The 14,216-nt window shown below is 46.1% G+C and overlaps 1 protein-coding gene across 9 annotated transcripts in view; it reads left to right on the top strand.

Moving 5' to 3' along the window:
• Fancc (FA complementation group C) overlaps nt 1-14,216 on the top strand; it is a 274,173-nt gene that overhangs the window by 253,113 nt on the left and 6,844 nt on the right. For 8 of the 9 annotated variants that reach the window (XM_008855126.3, XM_029557189.1, XM_029557187.1 and 5 more), the window contains 2 exons: nt 3,506-3,712; nt 10,558-11,836. In XM_008855126.3, coding sequence (XP_008853348.1) covers nt 3,506-3,712; nt 10,558-10,701 — 351 coding nt within the window. In that variant the 3' untranslated portion in view covers nt 10,702-11,836. Of the gene's footprint in view, nt 1-3,505; nt 3,713-10,557; nt 11,837-14,216 lie in introns of those variants that run through there. The other variant, XM_017794868.2, reaches the window with a different exon arrangement.

Raw genomic sequence — 14,216 nt, forward strand, 5'->3', positions numbered from 1 at the left:
AATGAATCAACTCCTGCAGGTTGTCCTCTGACCTCCATGTGTGCACTGTGGCACACACAGATGCACAGACACGCAAATAAAAATTTCTTTTAAAAACAGGATTTAGCCAGGTGTGGCAGTGCACGCCTTTAATCCCAGCACTTGGGAGGCAGAGGCAGGCGGATCTCTGTGAGTTCGAGGCCAGCCTGGTCTACATAGCGAGTTCCAGGTCAGCTGGGGCTACAGGGAGACCCTGTCTCAAAAAGACAAAAAAAAAAACCAAAAAAACCAGGATTTAATTTCTAGAAAGCTCTGCATTGGCACATTTTTCTATCAGCTACCTTGGATCTGAGAGTTTTGGTTTTTATTTAAATGTGTGCCTAATTCTTACTTGGCATAATTAGATACCTTAGATCAAAGCATATTAGAAAAAAAGCATATTATCTCACTTGGAGTAGTTTGGCATTATTTGTCTATTACTCTTTACTGGAAAGTTTCAGTTCTCAACTTGACACACCTGGGAAGAGAGAACCTCAATTGGAATTTCCTCTATCAGTTGACCTGTGGCCATGTCTGTGAGGCATTTTCTTGGTTGTTGAGTGATGTGGAACAGCCCAGACCACTGTGGAGGGGGCCATCCCTGGGCAGGTGGTCCTGGGTTGAATAAGAAAGCAGACTGAGCACAGGCCAGAGGATCAAGCCAGTAAGTAGTGTTCCTTTCTGGGCTTTGCTTCAATCCCTGCCTTCAGGTTCCTGCCCTGCCTTAAGTTCCTGCCTTGATTTCCCTCACAGATGAACTGTCCCTTGGAAGTGTAAGATGCAATAAATCCTTTCCTCCCCAAGTTGTTTTGGTCAGAATATTTTATCACAGCAACAGACAGCAAACTAGGACACTCTTCTTAGCTGAGTATTCAGAGACTGCCACACACGTTGTGATGGAAGCCAGAGCTTCCTATTATTGAAGTAGAGCCCTTCTCTCCTTGGTGCCTGACCTGAGGCACTGTTATGTGCTACACTCCAGGGAGCAAGTCTTCCGAAGTTAAGTAGTGATGCATATACCTTGTGCACCTAGGTTTGTGAGCTTTGATCCCTGGATGATCTGTGGGAACTTGAGAATAGGCTGAACTGTGTCACAGTACACAAGCATGGTGAGACTTGGAGAAGTTTGCCAATACTTTTCCTTTGCCTTACTTAAAAAGTGTAAGTCAGGGCTGGAGAGATGGCTTGGTGGTTAAGAGCATGTGCTGTGCTTGCAGAGGACCATGGTTGGGTTTTCAAGCATCCACATGGTGGCTAACAACTTTTCATAACTCCAATTCCATGGGATGCAACCTCTTCCAGCCTCTACAGGTATTATACTACATGGGTATACTTGCATGCAAGCAAAATACAAATAAAACAAAATTTAAAAAGTTTTTTTTTTTTATGTAAGTCATGCTAGGCATGGTGGCAAACACCTTTAATCCCAGCACTCGGGAGGCAGAGGCAGGGGGATCTCTGTGGGTCCAAGGCCAGCCTGGTCTACATAGCGAGTTCCAGGTCAGCTGGGGCTACAGGGAGCCTCTCTCTCAATAAACACAACAAAAAAAAAAAAAAAAAAAAAGTCATGGTCAATCACTTAGCTCCAAGAACAAGCAGTTACGGCATGGTTGTCTCTGCTGGCCATCCTTGGGATACAGGAATGTGGGATAAAGAACATACCTTTCCTGCTTAGGGTGTATATTGCCTAAATGAAGTCCTGCCCCTTTTTACATTATCTGCCAGCTGTGTGTCTCTCCTTGACTAACTGAGATTGTGTTTTATACAACTTTGACTTTGGCAGGGCCTCAAACCTTTAGATACTGTCATTCCACTTGTAGGAATCATGTTGACTTGGGCAGGGCCTCAAACCCTTAGATACTGTCATTCCACTTGTAGGAATCATGCTTTAGAAGCAGAGAGCCATACAAAGATTTATGTGCATGGCAGTCATCAAAGCACTGTTTATAATGGCAGAAACTAAAGTGGCCAAGCTCACAGGGGGTAGGTGTTGTCTAAATAAGTTGTGGCATGTCCCAACCATGAAATAGCGTTCTGCCAGGAAAAAATCCTATTACTGGAGTGTTTTATGGGTAAATTGCTCATAGTACATGTGGAAAGTGTAAGAGACAAATATAATAAATGGTATATTCCCAATTCATAAAACACAAGGAGCATTAACAGTGATTCTATTTGTATGACAGCATGATAGATCTTTTTTTTCCCTCTTCATATTTTCCATAGTGAGCATAAGTAAATTTTTATAATTTAGAATGATGAAGGTAATACTTTGAGAAAAATTAAAAATAAAAAGAAGGCTGATCTCTTTCTTTAGAAAAATTTACTTGTCACATAGAAGCTTCTGGGTGTGGAAGGTACTTGAAGGAAAAGTCCATCTAGGTCAAAACAGGAGGAAGGAACATTGGGGAATGCTAGACAAGGGCAGAACATCAAAAGCTAGTCAAGAAGAGAAGAGAGGTAAGGCTTTGCTTCCAATGTCCCCAGAGTCTGCAGACCCTGCCTGATGGCTCTAAAGGAGAGAAGGGGTAAGGCCTGCCAGCCTGGGAATACTGTGTTCCATGGAAGAGCCCCATGGCGCCTTTTCTTACGGTCTCCCTTGTGATCAGGAGAGCTCATACAGCACTCCTAGTGTGTTGCCATCTATGCAGCATTGAAAAGACCTGAACTTCCAGAGGGGGAAAAAAAATGGGTCTCACAGATCCATAAAATCAGTCATGGGAAATCTTAGAATAGACCCACGCATTCTTTCAGCAGTGATAGAATATAGCTGTCATGAGTCCCGTGCAGCATCTGGGTCTGCAGCTTTCAGTTCTCACTTTGTTTTGTAAGTCACAATTTGATGTGCCATTCTTGTAGCAAGCAGAAGTCACAGCATGAAATAAATATTTTTTATGCAAAAACAACCCACAGACTTAACAACAATTACCATTATTATGTGGATTCCACAGACTTGTGACCTTTGCTTGAGCTGTAAGCATGTATGAACAACTGTCCCAGTGTCTGAAACAAAACAACTACGCCTGTGTGTGTGTGTGTGTGTGTGTGTGTGTGTGTGTGTCCTTGCATGCCTGTATGTCCCCTCAGATAGCCCAGGCAGGGCAGCCTACATTCTTATCAGCACTGCCCAGCAGGGCCTGCAGCTATAATTGATTGTGACTGATGGTGAGGGAGTCCTCAAGGAGCCTTTTGTTCTTTGTCCCACAATAAGAAAATTCTGACTGCATTCTGCTGAGGACTTTTCATTTTAAAAAAAAAAGGTCAATTCCTGGCATGGTGCCCTGCTGATTGGTGAGCAAGATGAAGGACGTCAAGAAATTTTCATCACAACATTTGGGTTTGTATGGAGCAGTATATAAACTAGACAAGTAAACAAGCTTGGGCACCAGGCGCCTCCTCTTCCTGGGCTTGCTTCAGAGCATTGAGTAAGGCCTAGAGTCATGTCCTGCATCTTCTCTGCTAGCTCACCCTCTGAACCTGCATTGCCCAGGTGGAGCTGAGGGCAGTATTCAACCGCCTCATGATACTGTTAAGAAGTGACCCCCTCTCAGCCATGGATCTTCAGGCAGAGGCTGGTGAGAGCCCCAGCACAGACCCCACAGCCCCTGTGTGTGGACAGCTGGTCAGACGCCTCTTCCTCAACTTCCTGCTCTGGGCCCCAGAAGGTCACAAGATTGCTGAGGAAGCTGTCACCCGTGTAAGTTGCCCTCTTTTCTCAAGTCCCAGTTTGTATTTTCATTCTAACTAAAAGGTAGATTATCTAATGTGGTCTTTGAGAGCACATGCCCAGGATACTGTCCCACAGGGACAGAGGTCACAAGGCCAAACCCAGAGCCCACCTGTGCCATACCACCAGGTACATGGAGGCACAAGCATGCTCAGCGGAAGGGAGTGCAACCTTGCAGGCACATAGCACCAGGGTCCACAGTGAAAACTAGGTCTCCTGCCTCCCATGTTACAGTCACTGTCTTTCTCATCCTTGGAGAGAGATCCAGCCCAGTGACAATATGCCCTGAGCAGCCATGATGCCACTCCTTGCAGCCCACCAAAGGATTGATTTCAGAAAAGTCAGTTAATGTATTTGTTACTTTTCTTGTTGCTGTGATAGTATACCTGAGAAAAAGGAAGGAGTATTTATTTTGCTCCCAGTTTCAGAAGGTTCAGCCTGTGGTCATTTAGCTCCCTGATTTGGGGCTAAGGCAGAACATCATGACTTGGGTGGCAGAAGCTTTTCACCTGCACAGGAAGCATCCAGACATGAGCTACCCCTAAGGACTACCCCAGTGATCCATTTCCTCCAGGTAGGCCCTACCTCCTAAAGCTTCCAGATCATTCCAAAATAGTGCCATCTGCTGAGGAGCAAGACCCAGCATGAGTCTTTGGGGAAGACATGTCATGTCTAAACCATATCAGTTGGTTACAGAGAAACCCTTCGGAAGGGTGCACAGCACAAAGGGTGTGTAAAGGGTCAGGAGTGAGTCCCACTTACGGCACGGAACCACATATTAACTTTTTAAAAAAAAATTTATGTGTATGACTGTTTTGCCTGCATGTGTGTATAAGTGCACTCATGTCATATAATGGTTGCTCAGGCCAGAAGACGGTGCCAGATCCCCTGGAGCTGGAGTTACAGGTAGTTACAGTTAGTCATTGTGTAGGTGCTGGAAATGGACTGGGGTCCTCTGCAAAAGCAGCCAGTGCTCTTAACCACTAAGCCATCTCTCCAGCCCCTATGTAGTGGCTTTAAAAATGACACTAAAAACATGGGAAGCAAGAAAAAAATAGATAAATTGGATTACAGGAATATTAAAAACTTCTATGCATCAAAAGATACTATCAAGAAAGTAGAAAGATGATTCTGAGTGGGAGATAATATTGGGGTATAGTATATCTGGTACACGTTTAGTATCCTGTTAGATATGTGAATCCTTCTGACTTGATAACAGAGATAAACTACCTAACTAAAAGAGGGATAAAAGACTTGAATAGACACTTCTCCAAGGAAGGTGTACAGGTGAGCAGGACACACTTGAAGAGAAACCCAGCAGCTCTAGTCCTTATAAAGTCAGCCACAGCGAGACTGATGCCACATACCTCACAACAGATAGCTGTTAAAGAACAAGGGAAATGTGTATTGAGAATTAAAGAGATTAGACTACTCAGACATTTCCAGTAGAGAATGTTAAAAGGATGTGGCCACTCCAGAGAAGTTTGGTCATTCCTCACATAATTAAATATAATGTTATCATGGGACATAGTGATTCTACCCCCAGGTATCACCCGAAAGTATTAAAAGCAGAGGATTGAGCAGATTCTTGTATGCCAGGACAACAGCAGCACTATTCACTACCCAGAAAATGGACACAACCCAGGGGCTCAGGAATACATGATTGGCTAAATAAAATGTGCCCTGTTATATGTCTACCGTGAAATACTACTCGGTCTTAAAAAGGAAGGAGCTTCTGGAACATTCGTCAATATGGATGAACTTTGAAGGCTTTGTGCTGTGTGAAATAAACTAGTTACATACTATATGATTCCACCTATTTGGGGATAGAGAGATGTCTCAGCAGTTAGGAGCACTGGCTGCTCTTGCAGAGGACCCAGGTTCAGTTCTCAGCATCCACATGGTGGTCCATAACTCCAGTTCCAGGGGATCTGACATCCTCTTCTGATCTCGGTAGGCACTACACAATATGGGAGTACTTATATGCATGCAGGTAATACAGTCATACATAAAATTAAAAAATAAAATATGATTCTACCTATTTGAGCTCCTTGGAATAGTCTAATTCATAGACAGAAGATAGAACAGGTTCTCCACGAGTAGAGGGGTGGGTGAGGGGGAATGGGAGGTAAAGGTTGAACATGTACTGAGTTTCTGTTTGGGATCATGGAAACATTTTAGAGATAGGTGGTGATGGTTGTGCAACATCGTGAATGCATGGTGGCTCAGACCTGGAATCTCAGCACATGGGAGGATCGGGAATTAAAATCAAGGCCATCCTCAGCTAAATAGTGGGTTTGAGGCCAGCATGAGCTACATGGGACCCTCATGTAGCTAAAGAAAATAAAAAGTGAACCAAACATTGCTGATTCTGGGAGATTTCAACTTTAGAAAAATTTTTTTTTTTTTTGTCTTTTTGAGACAGAGTTTCCCTATAGTCACAGCTGGCCTAGAACATGTTATGTAGACCAGGCTGGCCTCGAACCCACAGAGATCCATCTGCCTCTGCTTCCCAAGTGCTGGGATTAAAGGCATGTACCACCACACCTGGCTAATTATGAAAAAATACAACTTGATGAATTTTCACAAACAAAATAAATTCATTCAGATAGCAACTAAATCAAGAAAAAGCAGATCCCAGAGCCTCCCTACCGTGGTTTGACTATGAACACGAATATGAGGAAGGGCCTGGAGAATGGTGACCGGACCTGCCAAGAACATGGGAAGAGCAGTGCCAGGGTGTCCTCCATCCAGCACAGCCCTGCCTGGCAGTGTCCACTTCCTCTGCTTGGGGGTGGCTAAGAGCAGGAGGGGACTCCCTGTCTTATAATAGGGCTTCTCAGGGCCCAGCCCCAGCACAAGAATATGTTCAGCAGTCTGTTGAGGATGTTCATAAGACACATTCTTACAACATAGATGAACCCAGAGAATATGAATGACATGAGCCAGACACAAAGACAAAATTTGCATGATTTCACCTTTATCTGAGAGCTAAAAACATGTCCATATAACCTGGGGTCAACAGCCAACTTCCCCCTGCTAGCTTCTCCCTCAGTGAAGATGTTATGCTGGCATGTACACCCTGATGTAGTATGATAAATCATCACATCATCTTCACGGGCTTTCTGTGTTGATGTGATAAAATACCCTGAGAAAAGCAACTTAAGGGAGAAGGTTTATTTTGGCTCACAGTTACAGGGTACAGTCCATCATGGTGGTTGCATCCTCACTTTACATCCTCAGCCAAGAAGCAGAGCCATGAAGGTCTGTACTCAGTTCCTTTTCAGCTTTCTGTTTAGTCCAGGACCCCAGCTCATAGAATGATGCCACTCATATTGCAGTGGGTCATCCCACCTCAATTAACCTAAGCTTACCAACCCTTCACAGGCATGCCTAGATCCCAGTAAGCTGAAAATTGAAATTGACCACAACTTCCTCCCCAAAACTGATAGCCCAGGTCTCATCAAAGGAAAAACATCAGACACACCCTAGTAAACAGACTTTGTACAGAATTCTTGACCAGGCCCTCTTAAACTGTCAGGGTCATCAGAACAGGAGCTCCAAGGATCCTTCATAGCCAAGAGCCAGAGGAGTCAGGAAGGTGACAGTAATGTATCCTGGATGAGATCCTGTGAGAGAAAAAGAACAGAGAGAGACTGGGGGCCAAAGTGAAGCCTAGACTTCAGTTAGTAGCAGTGCAGTGGTACAAGTTCATTAGTGTGGTACACGTCCTGTACCAATGCCGGCAGATCCTGGGACACAGCATGGGTAGGTGGGAACTTCTGCACTGACACTGAATCTAGTTATTGAAAAGTTGACAGGACAGCAAGCACTTCTGAGATCCCAAAGTGTTACAATTTTGCCACTCAATTCTGATGTCTTGCTCGTGCTCACATCTGTGGACAGAGCATCAGCCCTGCGGCTGGGTTATATGTCCTCCAAGGTTACATACTCCCTGATCCATTCCTGTCCTGTCACCCTCACCTACTGGAATTAGCAGGGAGTGTCAGTGGCCCTGGCCTTGCTTGCAGTGTGAAAAGGACCCAAGCAAAAGCCCTTGGAGACACCATCGCTCTGCTTGGTACTCTAGGCACATCTCTTTCTAATCTTGGGAAATAGTCCACATTGGAGATGAACCACACACTCCTGGCTCTTCAACAGCCAAGCTGTGGCTAGGGGCGCTGGACCTTGCACAAAGCATGCTGGCTTCCTGCACCATGCATGCCGCTTACTTTGGTTCAGCTCTGTACCAGCCACTTATTAATGGTGCTGATCTAAACCTGGGACTGCAGTAGCATGGAAACCCTAGAGTCCTGTCCTTAAACTTCCAAGTTACTTCAACTACCGAGAATAAGAGGAGAAACCCAGATAAAAGGACTCTTCTCCAGACACTGGCTTCCTCCAGTTGGTGCTCCATCTGGGCCTCTCAGAGCCACTGCAGCCGGCAGACCACAATATCCTTGTAGATGCTGAGAACTGTCATAACTAACAAGGAGGCTTGGACACAGTGGTCCTGACAGCAGCCTCTCGCTAGGGTCTCTTCACCTCCTTCCAGCACTCCATAGCTGCTGTCTGCTGCAAGCCCTGAGCTGGGCATGGCTGGCCTGAGGACAGTAGGGGCCAGATGGTAACTTTATGGGGACAGCACTTCTATATCAGCAGCTTAGGGGTCACCTAAGCAGATTTAATGTGACTCATAAGGCTGGCCTGGGGTCTGGTCTCTGCTCTCAGCAACTTCACCTTTGGAGAGCTGGGCTGGCTCCAGGCCAGCAGGGTGGTGGTCTGTAGAAGGCAGCAGTCCCAGCCCATCAAGCCCGCATCCTACGCTAGCAGTTGGTTCATCCAGACATGGGACCTGTTCCTTCCAACACCACCTCAGGCCCTTCTTCCCGTAGCCAGTGGTTGCTGACTTGTCCTTTCCCAGGCTCCTTTCCTGGCTTTGGCTTCCCAGTTGTCACCACCCTCCAAGGCCATGCATATTTCCATCTCGATCTCTTGGCTGCCCCTTCTCTGCCCAGCCCTGCTACACACTTGCTCCCTCACTGGTGCTGGGACTGTTGTGTGAGCACCCATGTATGTTTGGAGCTCTCTACCACCTATTTTGCTCTCAGTGCCTTTTTGGTGGACAACCTATCTTCCACTGCTGGATCTCCTTCCCCCAACAAGTTAGTATCAGTCTGAAATGGAGAGTTCAGTTTTGCAGTTGCTGTGCTTAACTGTGATTTAACCCACTGTACAGATCATATTAGCCAAAGCCAGCATGGGCATAAGTTTTTGTGTAACTACAGAACAGGGAAGATGCCAGATTAGGTCTCCATATTGACTACCTGACCCTGATTGAGGCATATTTGAGGCTGAAATCATGGGTGCGCCTGGCCCTGAGTGGGAGGCAGTCTGTACTAAGTGTACATTTAAGTCTTTAAGGTATCAAGGGAGGCTTACACTGTGTTACAAGGAATGCATCTGATGAAGGTCACTGTAGCATCATGCATCCGTGACTTCTGAGTCAGAATCAAGCAGTGACAATGTAGATAGCAAGGGTCCTGCCAAAGCTGCTGCCCTTCCCAGCACAGCCTTGGTCAGTGCTAGTTTTAATCAGCCCTGCCAATTGCCCATAGCTCTGCATCCCCACACTGCTGCTCATGTAGTGCACATAAGACAAGTATTTCACTGATGGCCAGAGGAAGGAGGTCCAGGACCGAAGGATTGGCCAGGCTGTGAGCCTGTGAGGGCTCGAAGCAGCAGAGTTGCAGCAAAACCAGGGTGGCTGGTTATTCTACCAGAAAGGCCTGGTAAGGAGACAAGATAAAGCTGAGCTGGGGTATGGGGGCTAAACCTTGCAGCATACTGACACACAAGGGATGTGTAGCCTGTTCTTCCAAACTTAGGGTTTTGTAATGCTGCTATGCCTAAAAAAAAAATCAGTAAATTTCTTACACAGCTAACGTGTGGGACTCTAACCCCTCCCTACCATCTCAGTGGAAGTTCTTGGGAAAGTTTGGACACCAACAGGCAGGAGTTCTCAAGGTTGTGAAAAGTTAGCAGAACTACCACCACCTACTCTCCCACTTACCTGCTTCCATGCAGGAAGCAGGTGTTGTGTTAGGACCTTAGATGCTAGACTACATGAAGGGTAGTAAAGGAGGGTATAGAGAGGGGAGGGGAAGAGAGGGGTTCTAAATATGATCAAATATGAAATTCTCAAAAATTCAATTAAAAAACTTTTTTTTTTTTTTTGGTCTTTTTGAGACAGGGTGTCCCTGTGGCTGGCCTAGAGCTCACTTTGTAGACCAGGCTGGCCTTGAACTCACAGAGATCCACCTGCCCTAGGACTATAGGCATATACCACCACGTGCAGCTTTCAATGAAAAAAACTTTTTAAAAATGCATCAGGGTAGCTCAGGAATGCCAGCCATAAAGCTGCTTATGTGAACAAAGCAGGAGGTCTTTCCCATTCTCAGGGCAGAGTGAGCCTTTGTAGAAAGCCAAGCAGCAGAAGCTGTCCGCACTCCCCATGGCACATAATGCTCGAGCTGTACCCGGATGGCATTCTGGGACATGCTTGTCCCCACATAGTACTTGTTTGTAGCCTCTCAGCATCAATGAGCATCAGAGCCGCTGGGCTGATGTGGGGAGAGTGGTCATCAGAAAGTGGTCCTACTCTGGGGACAGGCAGGCTTTGGTCATCACCTGTAAACAAAACGAGTGAGCTGTGCTTCTCCTTGGAGTGTCCAGGCCAGACTTCTGCTTAGCCCAGTGGGCCGAGGGGGTCTGCTGGACAATGTTTTAATTTTCCTTCTCTTCCCTCATTGCAGATGGCCCGCACTGATGCCATAACCCATGAGATTATTGGCTTTCTTAATCAGACCTTGTACAGATGGGATCATCTTTGTGTCGAAGCCCCTAGGTCAGAAAAGCTGGCCAGAGCACTCCTTAAGGAGCTACAAGCTCAAGTCTAGCAAGAGAACAGACCATGTGGGGACCTACAAGGGGCATCAGTCTTGTTGAAGCTACAGCAATGGGTGAGATACTATGTGTGGCGATGAGTTTTATAATAAGTCCTCTGAGCTGTGAGAATGGGTCAGACCAACCTTGGCATGATCTGGAAGCACACATTGCATGGAATGAGCTGTGTACTGTACTTTGGCCCAAACTCAGTGCCCCATGTCACCTTCTAAGCCTTCTACCTGGATAGTCAGTCAGTATCAAGAAAGGAAAGGCTTGGGTGGGCCCTGTCATTCCAAAATGTACAGCTTTTATTTGAATAATTGGAAGTCTTTGGTCCAATAAATTGGTCAGTTTAACGTGGCCCTTTGACCAAACAAATCATTTTCTAGGAGCTCAATAGTTTTTGGTATTTCCTTTCACCCTCTGGGAAAAGTACACTGTCTTGCTTCCTTGAGCTCTCTCTCCAGGAGGCAGAATCACCAGAGCTTTACATCACTCAAACAATCCAAGGGACAGTAGTGGCAAGTGGTGGTGACTGAGCCCATGGTGGGTGGGGCACATAGGGAAGATGTTAGCATCCCTTCTGCTGTCTATTTGTCAAGTCAGGATCTCCTTTCCTGCCCATTTTGATTTATGTGTTCAGAGGCTTAGAACCTTGGCTCCTGTTTGAGATATGAGTAACATTTTGTGAAATTAGAAGGTGACAATTAGAAGAATGACTTATTTCAGCATATAGCAATGCTAATGGAACAGCTGCCTGAAGATCTGGAAAATTATACGAACTTTTGACCTGAGCCTCTCTTCTGAGCAGCATTACATTACGAGAGGCTTACTGTTAGGCTGCTGGGATCACAGCTTCCCTCGTCATACAAAGTGCTCCACAGGAGCACACGGTCACTGAGAAAAGCTGTGCACTCTGCCTGGTTGACATTGCTCCTCTGTGGACTTTGCATCAGAGCTGTGGCCTTGACAAAAACAGCTCAATTTGAAGACAGTGAAGAACCCCTAAAAAGAGGGGCCACTATGAATCAGATCTTCTTGTGTGGACAGGATCCCAGGGGAAAACCTGTGGACATTGTAATGTGATCATGCTAACCTCCTCCTTTCTGTCACAGCAAACAATAAAGCAAGACTGTTGTTACCTCATCTGTACATGCCACATTTTTGGAAGATTTCTAACTATTCTGGTCCTGCCTCATTTAAAGTATCTCTCAAGCTTTTTAAAGCTTCTGAAGCCCTCTCATGTTTCAGACATTTGGGCTGGCCATGGCTAGATAACCTGAGATGAGGGGTGTTCACCTTCACCCCATCACAGCCCTGGACCACCCATTATGCCTCTGATTTGGGAAAACCCTCATGTCCACACAAAGTTGCATCATGGCAGCAGATAGCGGCTGGTTACCTACTCTCTCTTTGCCTTTCCTACCCTGATGAAGATGTCAGTGAGCTGGGAGGTGCCCAGTGGAAGAGACAGGAGAGGTGAAGTGGGCAAGGCTGCTCGACACAGGTGAGCACCGGTCCCTCCATTGACTGTCTCTCAGCGACAGCTTGACTTCTTAGCCCGGGCATGGTGCAGTGATGGAGGCCAAGATGCTGTGCCAAGTCACTCTCCCATCCCAGTCACTGTGGTGGAGGTAACAGAAGTGACTTGTGCTGGGGAAGGGTCAATACTTCCCCTGAAAATCAAGGCCAACAGCAGGGAATTTGGGGGTTCACTGAAATTAGTAACTCTACCTCCTCTATTTGCCATTGACTAGGCAAAGTCTGGACATGTGTTCTTTTAGTTTTTCAAAAGACACTTAAGTAGAGACTAGAAAGGGCTCTGGTGAGAATGCACATCAGACAATGCACCAGCCGGGAAAGCCACCAACCTGCAACCCTGTCCTGTGGATTTGCTGCAGGGAGTTTCCCACCCCTAGCTCTGTGCAAATCAGCTTCAACTCACAGAATATCCACCTGGGAGATGCTTCATAAGACATTTGATTGCCACAGTCACAGGAAGCCCACCCAGAGAGCAGTTCACAAGGCTCCTTAGCAGCACTGTAGCTTAAAGCTGGTCTCCCGGGGGATTCTGGCTCTTCTCTTGCAGTTGCTATATCCAGACTCTCCTAGAAGCAGCCAGGGAAAAGACTGACCAGCAGGCATTCCCTGCCTTTTCTCCAGCCCTAGATGGGCCTGTTGCGCTACCAAGCAAGCACACAGGAGGGTGTGACTGGAGTTTTTAGTTTTTGTCACTCAAAATAAAAGTCAAGTTGTACTTAATTTGGTATTCATTGATTATAATACGTCTCTCAAAGAAACAAACCTTCCCTCTAACTCCTACTTGTGGAAGCTTCTGGTCTCAAATCCTAGATCTAGCTTGGAAAAGACTAATTATGACTTCCCTCCAGACATGGGTCAGCAGTGTCATTGAAGAGGGAGAATGACTAAAGGAAAGATTAAATTACGCTCACACATATACACACATAGATGTACACATGCATGTACACACATTATATACATGCACACATAAAGCTTTGTTTCATTTTGTTTTTTGGAAGTCAAACTTAATTTTTTTTTTCTTTTTCCTTTTTTGGTCTTTTTGAAACAAGGTCTCCCTGTAGCCCCAGCTGACGTGGAACTCACTATGTAGACCAGGCTGGCCTTGAACTCAGAGATCTGCCTACCTCTGCCTCCTGAGTGCTGGGATTAACAGCCTGTGCCACCACACCCAGCTGGAGGTCAAACTTAATTCTATCCACACTTAAATATAATTGCTTTCAAAATTATTCCCCATCTCTGTCCTTGCTCCATCTGTGTTCACACTCATGTCACTTGCTCTCCAGCCTGCAGACAGGCCTCTCAGAGTCAGGAAAGATGTTCTGATCTGCTCAGCTCCTACTATATCCCAGCTCAAGCTGGACAGGGTGTACTGTGTACTGGGTGTACTGAGCTAAGCAGCTTGAGTCAGTTTCCAGGGTGATTAGTATTCTGACATGGGATGACCAGAATCTCTGACCACACCAGGGTGATATCTGAGGGCCTCTGAAGAGCCTCTTGTCCTGGTGCCTGGCAGCCAGCTCCATGTGACTGTTTAGCTTCTCAACCTAGTTCTACCTGGTGAGTCTGAAATCCAGGGTCATAGGAAGCCAGGTCTCCTGTATGGAATCTACAGGGGCCAGAGGGCATCCTCTTAGTGTAGGACAAGACCAGCTCTATGCCCAGAAGCAGGGATGCTGAGGCATTGGCACATTGCCCCTAGTGACAAGGACTCTAAACAGCTGCTAAACAGGAAGAGAAATGAACACCCTGTCCTCCCTTCCCTCTCTGCCTGCCTTTCCTTCTCTTTGCAACCCATCGCCACCCCACTCCGCCATGGTGCCATAATGAGGGCCCTGCTCCCAGCTGGATAATGGATTTTAACATGAAGCTTTGTGGGGTTTTTCAAAAAAAAAAATCCTAAGGCATCAATCATCACTAGACCATTTTACAGCCAAAAATCCAGTACTGAGGTGAAATAAGCATGGGTTTGTCTCAAAGCTGCCCT

Source organism: Nannospalax galili, unplaced genomic scaffold (assembly GCF_000622305.1).
Source record: "Nannospalax galili isolate Female #2095 unplaced genomic scaffold, S.galili_v1.0 scaffold467, whole genome shotgun sequence".
Classification (NCBI taxonomy): domain Eukaryota; kingdom Metazoa; phylum Chordata; class Mammalia; order Rodentia; family Spalacidae; genus Nannospalax; species Nannospalax galili.